We start from the raw sequence: 12,301 nt of genomic DNA on the forward strand, positions 1-12,301 counted from the left end.
TCTTTATTTTACTATTTTCCCCGTTTTTTCTCTCTCTCATTCTTCAACATAGCAACAGTGTAGGTTGAAATATTCAGGAAAACCATAAACATGGTTTTCGATCTCGTCGGTTTTCTTTTTATCGTCTTGTATTATTTGCCCACTACTGGTTGTTGTTTGCTGATGTGAGACAGCTGCTTTCTGTGATATATATTACGTTTTATTGGTTGTATCTTTTTCCCGTTGTGGTTATTCCCGTGTAATACGCTCTCATAGCTCAGTCCTGGAATTGCATGTATGTAGCCACGAAAGCGGTTCACGAAAGCTTGCTGTCCAAACCGCTTTGTTTAGAAGCTCAACAGAATGATCAGGGAGAAACGAAGCAAGTTTTTCTTTCTCTGTGTGACATCAGCTTCTGTTTTTTTTTTTTTTTGAGCCTTCGACAACGGTTTTTGTGTCTGTACACGAAATGTCAAATCTTATCTCCTTTGTTCTCCGTCCCCGTCCCCCCCCCCCCTCGCGTGTGGCGATGCGACGAGGGCGCACACGCGTCTTCCCTTTATTTCTGCACTGAAGGGATTCTTTTAGTGATTTCTTCGGCGAAAATATAATAACAGCTGCAAAGACGTTTTTTTTGAAAGCCTGCGACAGGAAAATTGGAAAGGAGCTGATACTTTCTCGTTGTTATATTTTCTACTTCTCCTCTCTTTCTCCTCCTCTTAGTCGGTTTCTGCTATCGGGATCCGTTTCTTTTTCCCACCATCCCACCCCTTTTTCCTCCCCGCGAGTTGAAAAAGCCTCAAGATGAAAGGAAGGCAAACCTCCCATTCGTAAGTGAAGAGTTGTAAGTTTCTATTGATCTTTGATATATGCTGAGAAAACCTACTGAACATGGAATGAGTAAATAAAAACCTTTACATGGACGCTGAGGTACAAATCCAGCGACACGATCCGCCTAATTAAGGATCTCCTTAACTGTCTCTCTCTTTCTCTTCCCTTCTCCCATCTTGCGCTACATAGTAGAACCGACTAAGAATTTTCCCTCCTTTGAATTTGTTTGTGCCTCTGTGCAATGCTTTCCTTAAGGCCCTTTTCTTACTCAGCGGTTACCAAAAGCATGTTTTTTTTTTGGTTGTCTCGAAACAGGAAAAGTGTTGAATACGCGTCTTTGTTACCTTTTTCTTTGAGCTCCACCGCTGGACGGTGCGCGGCGATGTGCATGTGGTTTTTGGTTTACGTTTGTATTTCTATTTTTCCTTTTTTGCTTCCGTTCTCATCATCTCCGTAAACGCGATCGTCTCTATTTTCTCTTTCTTTCTTTTTCTCCCTTTGTGACGCATTTTCGTTTTCGCAAAGAAATATGTGATACATTGAGAAGGACGCTTCTGGGTTTTTACTTTTTGTTTTGCTGTTTGTTGTGAGTCAGCTCTCTGGTCCGACGTCAGCAGAAGTGCGTGTTTGCGATGCGAGCCAATAGCAGCTTTTCTAACCTCCGCTCTCTTCTTTCTACGTACGTAGGAACTTTCTCTAGTTGCTACTGCGTGAAGAGTTGTCGTAAGTTTTTTTCCTTCTTCACGCCTGCTGTTGTTACTGTTATTACTTTTTTTTCTTCAAGGAATATTGGCTGTATCGACTCGGTGTGAGACAGGGACACAAAATTTCGACAGACGCTAAACCAAAAAGCAGAACTTTTTTGAAATAGGAAAAAAGATCGTTTCTCTCTCTCTCTCTATCTCTCTCTCGTCTTTGCTTTAAAAGCAAACGCATTTTTTTTGTTTTTTAAAGGAAAAGGTAATCATACTAATTTGCCAACTTGCATTTATATGAAAACATTATCACTTCTTCCTGTTATATACGTATATATATCTAGGTGAAGTAATCTTTTTATTTCTGCAACGGTTATTATTATTTATTTATTTATTGTTTATTATTACAGAGTTCAAACGATCCAGTTTATTGCGTTCCAAAGTATGAGTAACGACAAAGCAAATCGAAAAGAAAAATATGTCAAAAAAGAAAGCTAAAAAAAGAGGAAGTCGCATCAGACAGTGCCAGTTAAGAAGAGCCAAGAGGAAAACCTTCTGGTTTCTTGATTTGTGGTGCAGCTAGTGCAGACATCGGAATGCTGGGATGAAGCACGACAATCAATAGCTGCGAGAAGGAATTCTTCTTCTTGTTCATTCGGTGCTATCTTTGCTTTTTGCCGTAAGTCTCCCCGACAACGGCTGCAGCTCACGGCGCTTCTTCTTCTGATGCTGCGACGAAGGCACGAAATGGTGGCTCGTGGAGGACCACAATAATTTTTGGATGTTTACGCAATTGAAGGCGGTGTTAAGCCTTTTCATTCTCTCCTCGTGTGCGCAGACTGCCTTGAACCATTCAAATAGCAACGAAAACTTTTTCTCTTCCTCTTTCTATCTTGTATCTCTTTCTGTTTGCTTCGGTGTGCGCTTTCCCTCGGCGCCACTTGTCAAAGTAGTCGGTAGTGGCATCTGCGGGCGGTGGCTTTGAGGCACAATACACGCTTTCAAAGCCAACGGTCTATAAAACACTTTGAAGCATTGTTCACAGTTGCTTGCGTTTGTTTGTTTTCTCCTCAGACAAACTGGCATAAATTGTTCGCTGCACGAAAAGGAGAAGGAGGAGAGAGAGAGAGAGAGGAGCCTTCTCGCGCGCCTTCACGTTGACGAGCGCACACAGGTTTTGACACGTTCTCTTTTTTTGTTGTTGTTTTCTTGTCTTGTTTCCTTTCCACATCATACACGATTCTCTGACGTTTGACTGCGCAGCGTCCCAACCGCAGTACAGCGTAGGTGAACTGCACTGCATCGAACGATTGATCATACCTCTAAAGCGAATCGGTCATTTCATTTTTATTTTTGTATTTTTCCCCTTTCCTTTTTTTTTCGTTTGAACGCGGCTGCGCGAACAGACCCACAAACGCAGATAGGGCAATGCAGAAGTATCAAATTCTAGGGAAAAAAGGCGAGGGCACCTTCAGCGAGGTGCTGCGCGCGCAAGACGTGAAGACGAAGCAGTTTGTTGCGATCAAATGCATGAAGAAGGCCTTCAAGTCAAAAGAGCAGGTGAACCGTCTGCGCGAGATCCAAGCGGTGCGGCGCCTGCAACCCCACCCAAACATTGTGGACCTGATCGAGGTCCTGTTCGACCGGAGCACGGGCCGCCTGGCGCTGGTGTTGGAGCTGCTGGACATGAACCTGTACGAGCTCATCAAGGGTCGAAAGCAGTACCTGGGCGAGGAGAAAGTGCGCTCCTACATGTATCAGCTGCTCAAAGGCCTCGATCACGCGCACCGCACCGGTGTCTTCCACCGCGACATCAAACCGGAGAACCTGCTCCTCGACGGGGAGGGTAACTTGAAGATCGCCGACTTTGGGTCGTGCAAGGGCGTGTACTCGAAGCAGCCGCTGACGGAGTACATCTCCACGCGGTGGTATCGCGCCCCGGAGTGCCTTCTGACGGACGGCTACTACACCTACAAGATGGACCTGTGGAGTGCCGGGTGCGTCTTCTTTGAAATGATCGCCCTCTTCCCCCTGTTCCCCGGCACCAGTGAATTAGATCAGGTGCACCGCATTCACAACGTGCTCGGGACGCCGCCATCGGAGGTGCTAGACCGGCTGAAGAAGTTCGGCAGCCACATGGACTTCGACTTCCCCAATAAGCAGGGGACCGGTTTAGCAAAACTGCTGCCACACGTGTCGCCCGAGGCGCTCGACCTGATGCAAAAGCTGTTGACCTACGACGACGAGCACCGCTGCACCGCGAAGGAGGCGCTACGCCATCCGTACTTCAGCACTCTGCGCGAGGCGGACAAAAAGAGTCGTCGCATGCACCACAGCATTTCCAGCTTCCCCGGCGCGGTGCCGGACGGCGTTGCGACCCTCGGCCTTAGCAGCAGCCCTCGCAAGAACCCCAATAACGCGGTGCCGTCATTGAACACCACGTTGACTTCGAACCGGCGACTGCCGGTGATTGAAGGGGTGTCGCCCGTGAAGTCTACTGCATTTCACGCATCGCTCCAGGGCCACCCGCTGTCGGGCCCAAACGCGCCGGTCTCCGCATCTGGCGAAAACCTGAGCCTGCAGAGTCTGCCAAGGATTTAGAGCAAGACGCTTTCGATGTGATCGCCGTGGTTGCGGTTGATGCGTTCAGTTGTCGGTGATTTTCCTCTAAGAGCGATTTTTCTTCTTGCTATCTGTTCTTTGTTTCTTTTCTTAAAGAACTCCCTGGTGTCTTAACTCTTACATTGTTTTTTCTTTAAACGTATATATATATATATATATATATATATATATATCTATATTTATTTAAGTGTAAACGCGTGCGTGTGTGGTTGAAGAGCATCTTCCTCCTCTTCCTTTTCCTTATCATATTTTACACATCTTTTGTTGTGGTTGTTGTGTTTCCAGCCCACGAGTGCCAAGAGCTTACAGTTCTTTTCTCTTGTGCACCTTTTGTTATTAGTATCATTTTTAGAGGAAACCTTCTCTTTGTATTCCACCTGGCTACACCTGTGAAGGCAATCCCTCCTCTGCAGCGTACGTTTTATCATGGTTCTGATCTTTCTCCGGACAATGCATAGTTTGCGCGTTTTCATTTATTATGTTAATTTTGTTTTAAAGCTTTGAAACGCCGGACGGTCAACACGGAGGCACGCTCGCAAGTAAAGGAAAAAAAAGATATAGTTAATCCGAACAAATTAATTACTAACGGAATGGGGCTCTAGAAGTAGAAGGTGGTAGAGCCTACGCGTTCACTGTACAGTTTTCCTTTTTGGTTGTTGTTTTCACCCTCTTTAGATCGCACGCATGCCAACCTGGCGTTGGGGAGCTGGGTGGTTGTGAGGTCTGCGCTGGAGTTGTATTTAAGTTTCTTTTCGTGCATTTCGCTGCAGGGCTCCTCCTCCCACGCAAAACAACAACAACAACGGTAAGAAAGCAAGAGAAAGGCCTCCCAGATTGTATACGGTGCCAGTTGGGTTTCTCGACGTTACGGAGTTGTCTCTTTTCAGCGCCCTTTGCACGGCGAAAAGTCTCGCAAAAAAAAAAACCCGTTTAGTTTTCCCGTACCTCTTCCCCCCCCCCCCCTCCCTCCATTTTTTTACTATTATAAGTGCGTCACGAGCTCCCATTTTTTTCGTTCACTTATTTTCTGATTCTGCTTGTCGTGCCATACTGTTTACCCGTGTTGCCTTTTCCACCTATTCGCTTCCGTTACTTCTCAAATTAGAGTACCGTTTGTGGGGTTCACTTCAAGACATGGTGTCTGAGAACATATAGAATAACAAACAGGTCTGTCGTCGTGCATAACGGAATTGATTCGCACAACGCCTGTAGCGATGTAGATTTGCTTTAACTTCTATCGTTCTCATTCCTTTTTCCTATGTTCTTTTTTTCCGGTTTTTCAAGATCTGGTTTTGTAGACTCCTTCTCTTGTTTTTCGTCTCCTTGCCCAACTTTGGGTTTTCCTTTACGTTTTTCGTTTTATTTCCTCGTTCTTTGTGAGATGGTTGCCTCCTTCCTTTTTTTTTTGAATACATACGCGTCATCGTTCCCGCTTTCGGGTCTTTTTTTATTTCCTCTTTACTGCCTCGTTGTGTGTTCGGGCATATTTTTGCGGCGTTTCAAAGAGTAGAACGGGAGAGGAACGGGAGACCGTTACGCACGGTATTGCGTCGGCGATTGTTCAGCGCTTTCTTAGAGTGAAACGCCCGTTAACGCTCGCGCACGGCGGAGAGCCATCCACCCAGGTAGTCGAGCAGAGCCGGAAGGCCCTAAAAACGGCTGAGCTGACATTCATATTTGTTGCGTCAGATGTGTTCTATAGGGCGTTTATTATTATTATTATTATTATTATGAAAAGGCTTCCTGCTGTACCCGTTGCGCTCTATTTCGTGAGCATATTCTGGTCCTTACAAACCCCGCTTCCTCTCCTTTCTTGCGTCTTCTGTCAATCAACACCACCGTGGTGTGTCTTTCGATGTGTTTTCCTTCCGTGTCCACAGTGCTTTGGCTGAAGCAAAACCACGCACGCACGCACACACAAAGGATTAAGAAATATCTCTTCCTCAAAAGAATCTGTCTTAGCGCGGCTGAGCCTCCTCTTCTCTGTGTAGGGGGGAGATAGAAAAGAAAAGGCGCAGCATACGCGCCCCTCTATTCCGTCCGCGTCAGCCACGCGAATGCGACGCTGCGTCGTTCGCGGCCTCGCCTCGTGCGGAGAAGCGGCGCCGCCCATCCTCGCCGCCCTCACTGTCAGTCAACGCACGCCCGTTTCCATCGGTGGGCGAGCCAGTCGCCTGGGCTCCTCCAGGGAGCAGGGCAAGGCACCGCGAGTGAAGCAAAGTACCTCGCGGGACCTCCCCCAGCGTATCCCTGGCACCACGAAGGTGCGCTACACGAACCACAAAGGACGCACCTTCACCTTTTCCATCCCCGTCACGCAGCTGACCCACCCACCCGTAACCCGGCGTGGCGCGTCGGCCGCCGGGTGGCACGAGATCGACACCAGCTTCAGCGACGTTGGCGACTTGGACGACGACATGCCAACCGAGCTGGACGAACGTCTTGCCGCGGTGCGCGTGACGAGCGGCGGCGAGGAAAGTAGCGGCGTGGTCGTCGAGGTGAACGCGGAACAGCTTCGCGGCGTGCACGACGCATTTGTGCAGCTGTGCAAAGACTACGTTTTGATGGACATCAACGGCATGAAGACGTCGATGACGTACGGCGAGCTGAACAACGGTCCGGACTACGAGCACTACGACCGCAAGACGCGTCGCCGTCGACACTGGATTGCCCTCCGCCACCGCTTCGAGGATGTGCGGGAGTTGCTGTGGCCGACGGAGGCCGCGTCTGAGATGCGCGACGGCAGAGAAAGTGATGAGACGGGGGCGCCCCTGCTGCCCCTTGCGTCTATGATGGAGGCCCTCAACTGGTTGGAGGCCGCCTCCACCTTTGCCGTCCGTAAACACCGTCCCTATGACATGGCAGAGGCAGCAGAGTTCGCGCCCTTAGACCTGTCGCGCGAGGTGCGGGTTGTGGCGGAGTGCATCGGCGTAGTGGGAGCCTCGGAGCTCCTCTTGCCCCGTCCACCATACAGCGTGGAGGACGGAGAACAGGCCATGTCGGCTACTGGCCGCAGCGAAGAAGACGCGGACGAAGACAAGCGGAGAGCCGCAACAGATCGTTTCATTTCTTTCGCGGCCCTGTGTGCAAATCACAAGGTGCCGTTGTCGGTGGCGTTTTCACCCTCTTGTGCTACTTCTGCATACCAGTCCAATGACAGCACGAGGCGTGGCGGCTCATCGAATAGTTCCACCGTCGCTGCTCAGGCGTGGCTGTCGACTCTGCCTGTTTTCATACGCGTGAAGGACGCCATTCGCGTGATGGCGGTGCTTCAGTCCGTCGCCGAGGTCTCCGCGGACGCACGTACGGGCGTCGCCTCACAAATCTTACGTTTCAGTAACGAGAAGGGCGAAGTGGAAAACGCGGATGTTTTGAAAGCGCTGGGTCGACTGGTCTCTGTTTCGTTGTTTCCCCACGCCGATGCTTTAGCGAATGTGGACGAGGGAGAGCTGTGTGTGCTCATGCGTTTTGTAGCGGAGCTGCAGGAGACGAATGCGGCGTTTCTGCAAGCGTCCATGGCGGCTAGCGACTCCGCGGATGCACACGCGCCGGACAGGCGACTCCTGCAGAACTTGACGCAGCTCGCCATCGCACGCTGCCGACAGCTGCTCTACAAGCCCGACGGTCCGGCTGCGTCGCTGCTGAGCGGGGACGAAGCGAATATTCCCCTCGTCGATCTGCAGGCATTTGCCGAGCACAACCACCCGGCGGTGCGGGTGCACACGAAGGTCGGAAGAGCCAACGCACAGGGTCTCCGCTTCGCTCGACTGCAATCGCCCGCTTCTGCCACCTTAGCACAGCTGCTCAGCCGCATCGAGGAGGCCAACAGCCGATTGGCGACGAGCACGCACAGCCTGCGCGCTGATCTTCTGCAGCACATCGCCCATAAGGCCGCGCTGGGCAAAGCACGGCTCACGCTGGAAGAGGTCACGCGTGCGCTGCCGCTGCTGGCGGACTTGATGCGTCAGACGTCAGAGCAGCAGGTGAAGGCGAAGTTTGATCGGTTGCTTGCCGCCATGTCCACCAGCGTTGGCGTCGGTTTGCAGCAGGCCCCAAGCACGACGGTGGTGCTAGAGCTTCTCGAGGGTCTCGCGCAATGTCACTTTGTGCCGAGTTCGTACAAGCAGCTGGAGATGGTGGCGTTGCGGCTGATTATGCGTGGTGCCTTCTCACTCGGTGAAACGGCGCGTGCTCTCGTGGCGATGCTGCAGATTACCGGGCCGCACGGAGTCTCGCAGGCGGTGCAGCAGGCCGTCGCGACACGCGTGGTGGCGGCAGTGGAAGAGAACAGCGGCGCAGCTTCAGGGTCCGAGGTATCGGCGAGTCTGTCAGAAGTGTGGAGTGTGCTGCGTGCACTGCGCTTTAGTCGTTACCCATCCTTTCCGTCGCTGATGCTGCTCGTGGCGCAGTCGTCGCTGACGGCCAACGTCCATAGCTGGTCGTCGGGGGATCACGTGCGCTATGCCGTATTGCTGGCATCGGCTGCTGGCGAGTTGGCTTCTGCGGAGGACGACGTGGAAGTGGTGCGGTCCCTGTCGGACAAGGCGCGAGAAGAGCTGCAGCGGGGTCTTCGTACCGACATAGAGCCCCTGCCGTTCGCGGGTGACGGAAGCGAAGACGCGTATCAGGAGTGCCTCGTCACGTGTGCGGCCCTCCAACTTGCCACTACGCCACCAGCGTTGGCGACGTGGGCACGCACGCCCCACGGAAAGGGCGAGCAGAAGCGGCAACTACATACGTTGTGTACGCCGCTGCTCGCCGCAAGCACCCTAGAGGCGATGGAAGCACTGCACCTGGCACCCTCTGCGTGGTATGCGGCCTACGACGCATATCTGACGCGTGCACTCCTGCAGGTATTAACGGAGGAAGCGAAGGGGCCGGCAGGACTCCAGGGGCTGCTGGACGACGACGCGCAGATGGCGGAGCGGACAATGTACCTGTCGTGCGTCTCGCCTGCTGCACGGGCCGCTGCCACTGCGCTGTTGGAGCGTGAAGTGGAGCGGCTGGACGCGGCGCTGACGGGTGGGCCCGCCACGGACTCCGCCTCTGCACGTGGTGGGATAGAGGTGCAGCCGGTCTTTTCGTTCCAGCAAAGAGCGCTCACTCGGCAGACCGAGGCAGCTGCGATAGAAGAGCGACTTTTGCGTTACTGCGTTGCCTTGAAGCAGCAGACGGCCGAGGATGCAACCGCAGGTGCGACTGCGTCTTAACTTGAAGTGACACCTCTCGTTTTCATACGTACTTCGACCCACTGCTGCTGTTCCCTTCGGGAAAAAGGAAGGTCTCTGAACGACTCCACACGAGGCGCGAAAGCTGCGAAGGCGCCTTCTCCTCCGCCCGATCTTCACATAAACACACGCCTCTCTATGCGTTTTTTTCTTCTGGTTCTTAAACTCCGCAGGGTTCTGTGCTTCCATCCTTTTCTGTGTTTTTGTGTTGTACGCCGAAAAGATCTCGCAGGCACTTGCGTTGAATGGTAACACGACGATAAAAGTAGTGAAGAAGTGCACATATATGGAAGCAGCGGCTGGCTCTCGTTCAGTACCGCCTCCGTGTCGCTGATCATTCGAAATGCAGTACACCACGAACTGACACACAGGCGCGCGTCGTTGCAGTGCTTCAGGTGCGGAGAAACGAAAAATGTATCCTTTTTGTTTTACGTTTCGGCTCACGTGACGAGAAATACCGCAACAGAGTCGAATTGTCTAGCTGTTTGGGCTCCACTTATCTTGTGTGTGCGTGTGTCATCTCAATCTATCTTATTTCTTCTGCCTGTACCGATGCGTCACGCACATCCTCAGCGCGACCCTCAGATACCTCTCCATTTCGAAACAAAGGGGAAGAGCGCTTCCTCGGTAAAAGAACTGCCGCCGGCTGCATCGTGTACGGCTCTGGCGTAGAAGTCCTTTCCTTCTCGCCTCACATCCAATAAGAACGCACACACTTGCACACCTACAACCAGACATACGCGCATATATACGTATTGCACGCTTACCATTTTCTTCTTCCTTTTCTGCGTCGTCAAAACACACACCGCGTGGATGACGAGCTTCGCCTCCTCCGCCGCCTCTGCTTGGTCTCAAGGCGAAGACGGGACGTGGAGAAGCTGCACCGGCAGTGCGCAGATTGCCGTTGTCAATGCAACGGACGAAACAGACCCTCCGGCGGACACTGCGGTTTGGTTCTACTCCAACGCACGGCATCAGCTAACGGCAACGCACGCCGCGGCGGACGGTGATGCGGGTGGGGCAGTGCCGTACGGAACCGCCGCTGCAACGCTGCGACAGCGGCCGCGACCGGCCACGGCGGATGCCGCCACAACGGTCGGCTTCGACGTGATACCGTGCGATGTGATGATCTCCACCGTGGGGCGCAGGTCGGCAGAGTCGAACCGCCGTTTTGCACGTCCGCGGCAGCGTCCCCGCATCTCTATCAGCCCCGCCCACGGCACCGTGCGGTCTGCCGGCAACTCCGTGCGGGTGACGGAAGGCTCGTTGACCTCGCAGGACGCCGTTGGTCGTCTCATGAGTGTTCTCAATGACTGTGACGCGCAACAGCAACAGCTGCAGGAGCAGCAGGAGCAGAGGCAGCGGCGCACGTCTGCTGGACGGAAGGGTCTCCACCCCTCCTACGAAAACTCCTACACCGCCAACTCCTTTCCTACACCGCACGCGCCGAGCGATCGAAGTTACCGCGACTCCGCAGGATCGACCATGTCGGCGCACCTTGAGGATCTCACGAGGAGGTGGGTGTTAGCGGAAGCGAAAGAGGAGGCGGCAGAGGCAGCTGCTGCAGCAACCGCGCAGAGGGCTGGGAGTGCGGGAGAGATCCGATCACGAGCCACCGTCGGCAAGATGCCGGCATACCGCACGGTGCCCGCGCAGGCTGCGACACCCGTCCACAACTCCTGCGTGATGCGGCTGCGCAAGTGCAAGTTTAGGCCGTCCAACGCTGCAGCCGCTACTGTCGCATCCCCTCCGGATGTTGTTGCAGAGACGGCCACCCCCTCCGTTGCCTCCACTGAGCATCAAAAGAAGTTGTCAACCGAAGCCGTACTAGGGGAGCGCCTATCAGCCGAACCCGTCCGCAGCTACTGCATGCTGAGGGATGCCACCACGCCATCGATCGAGCTGCGTCCCTCCTCTCAAATTCCGCTGCTGCGGGCGGCCCGACTGCGACGCGCCAACCTTGAACGTCTGCAGCACAACTTCGAACACCAACGGTACGTTTTACATACGGAGCTGGAGGATGCCCTCGAATGGCGGGAGCAGTGTCAAGCGGCGGTGTTGCGTCGACGAAGCATCGACAGCGGCGCAGCGCTCGTGCCGGTCGTTACGCCGCCGAACTCCCGACCCGTCACCTCCTCATTCCTCTCCTCCAAACCCGCCACCGATATAGTTTCCCAAAGGTTGCTTGACGAGGTGTTTACGCGTCCGTCGAAGCAGCGACCGCACACGGCAGGGGAAGTGCCGGTGCAGTTAGCTGCGGTGAACCACCGTAGTGCGTGGACGACGGAGGCGGCGCGGCGGGCGTTGCGTGAGGAAAAGGAGCGGCTCACAAGTTTGCTGAACGCGTTTGAGGTCACGTGCGGCGCCGCAGCGCTGACGCTGGTGGCCATGGGGGAGTTCCGTGCGGAGACGATCACGCGGGTGTGGCATCCAGAAAAGTTCGTCGGCAACCGCCGTGCTCTTGTGTTCACTCGGGAGCACTTTCTAAGGTTTGCGCAGACCCGCTACTCGCCGCACCTCCCGACACTGTCCAAGGCGCGTGCGGCGCGTCGGGCATACGACATCCTGGATGCGTTGCCGTCCAAAGCGGAGGCATCGTTTGCGAAGTATGCCTACGAACTTCTGCCGAGCTCCGCGGCATCTGTGTAAGCGGAGGTATTTGGTTGTAGTGATGTTCGGCTTAACAACAACAAGATCACTTCAAGATGTTAGTTTTTGTAGAGGATACGGTTTATATTCACCATGCAATGATGTACAGTGTGTGGTTATTATTTTTTCTCAGGATACTAGAGTTTTTTTTTCTCTTTTTCTCCTTTCCGGATCTTGTATCCTATGCTTCATGATCACCTACCGCTACAATATTAACGATAGTACATGGTACAAGACCAGGAAGTATTGAATGTGCTTGTCCTCTGTTGCACGTTTGATACTGCTGAGACTGCAATG

General features: G+C 53.2%; 3 protein-coding genes across 3 annotated transcripts; all 3 read left to right on the plus strand.

Annotated features, from left to right (window-relative positions):
* Positions 1 to 2,453: 2,453 nt before the first annotated feature.
* On the plus strand, positions 2,454 to 4,106 carry ABB37_00741 (mitogen-activated protein kinase (MPK13); the record flags this gene model as incomplete). The annotated part of the gene is made up of 1 exon (XM_015797066.1): positions 2,454 to 4,106. The coding sequence occupies exon 1, from the start codon at positions 2,934 to 2,936 to the stop codon at positions 4,104 to 4,106; it is 1,173 nt and encodes a 390-aa protein (XP_015665074.1). The 5' UTR covers positions 2,454 to 2,933.
* A 1,899-nt stretch (positions 4,107 to 6,005) lies between these two features.
* ABB37_00742 (putative mitochondrial hypothetical protein) lies at positions 6,006 to 9,337 on the plus strand (the record flags this gene model as incomplete). Its single annotated transcript, XM_015797067.1, has 1 exon — positions 6,006 to 9,337. Exon 1 carries the CDS (start codon positions 6,185 to 6,187, stop codon positions 9,335 to 9,337), a length of 3,153 nt encoding a protein of 1,050 aa, XP_015665075.1. The 5' UTR covers positions 6,006 to 6,184.
* A 589-nt stretch (positions 9,338 to 9,926) lies between these two features.
* ABB37_00743 (hypothetical protein) lies at positions 9,927 to 12,004 on the plus strand (the record flags this gene model as incomplete). Its single annotated transcript, XM_015797068.1, has 1 exon — positions 9,927 to 12,004. Exon 1 carries the CDS (start codon positions 10,169 to 10,171, stop codon positions 12,002 to 12,004), a length of 1,836 nt encoding a protein of 611 aa, XP_015665076.1. The 5' UTR covers positions 9,927 to 10,168.
* Positions 12,005 to 12,301: the final 297 nt, after the last annotated feature.

This window comes from Leptomonas pyrrhocoris (assembly GCF_001293395.1).
Source record: "Leptomonas pyrrhocoris isolate H10 chromosome Unknown, whole genome shotgun sequence".
In the NCBI taxonomy this organism is placed as follows: domain Eukaryota; phylum Euglenozoa; class Kinetoplastea; order Trypanosomatida; family Trypanosomatidae; genus Leptomonas; species Leptomonas pyrrhocoris.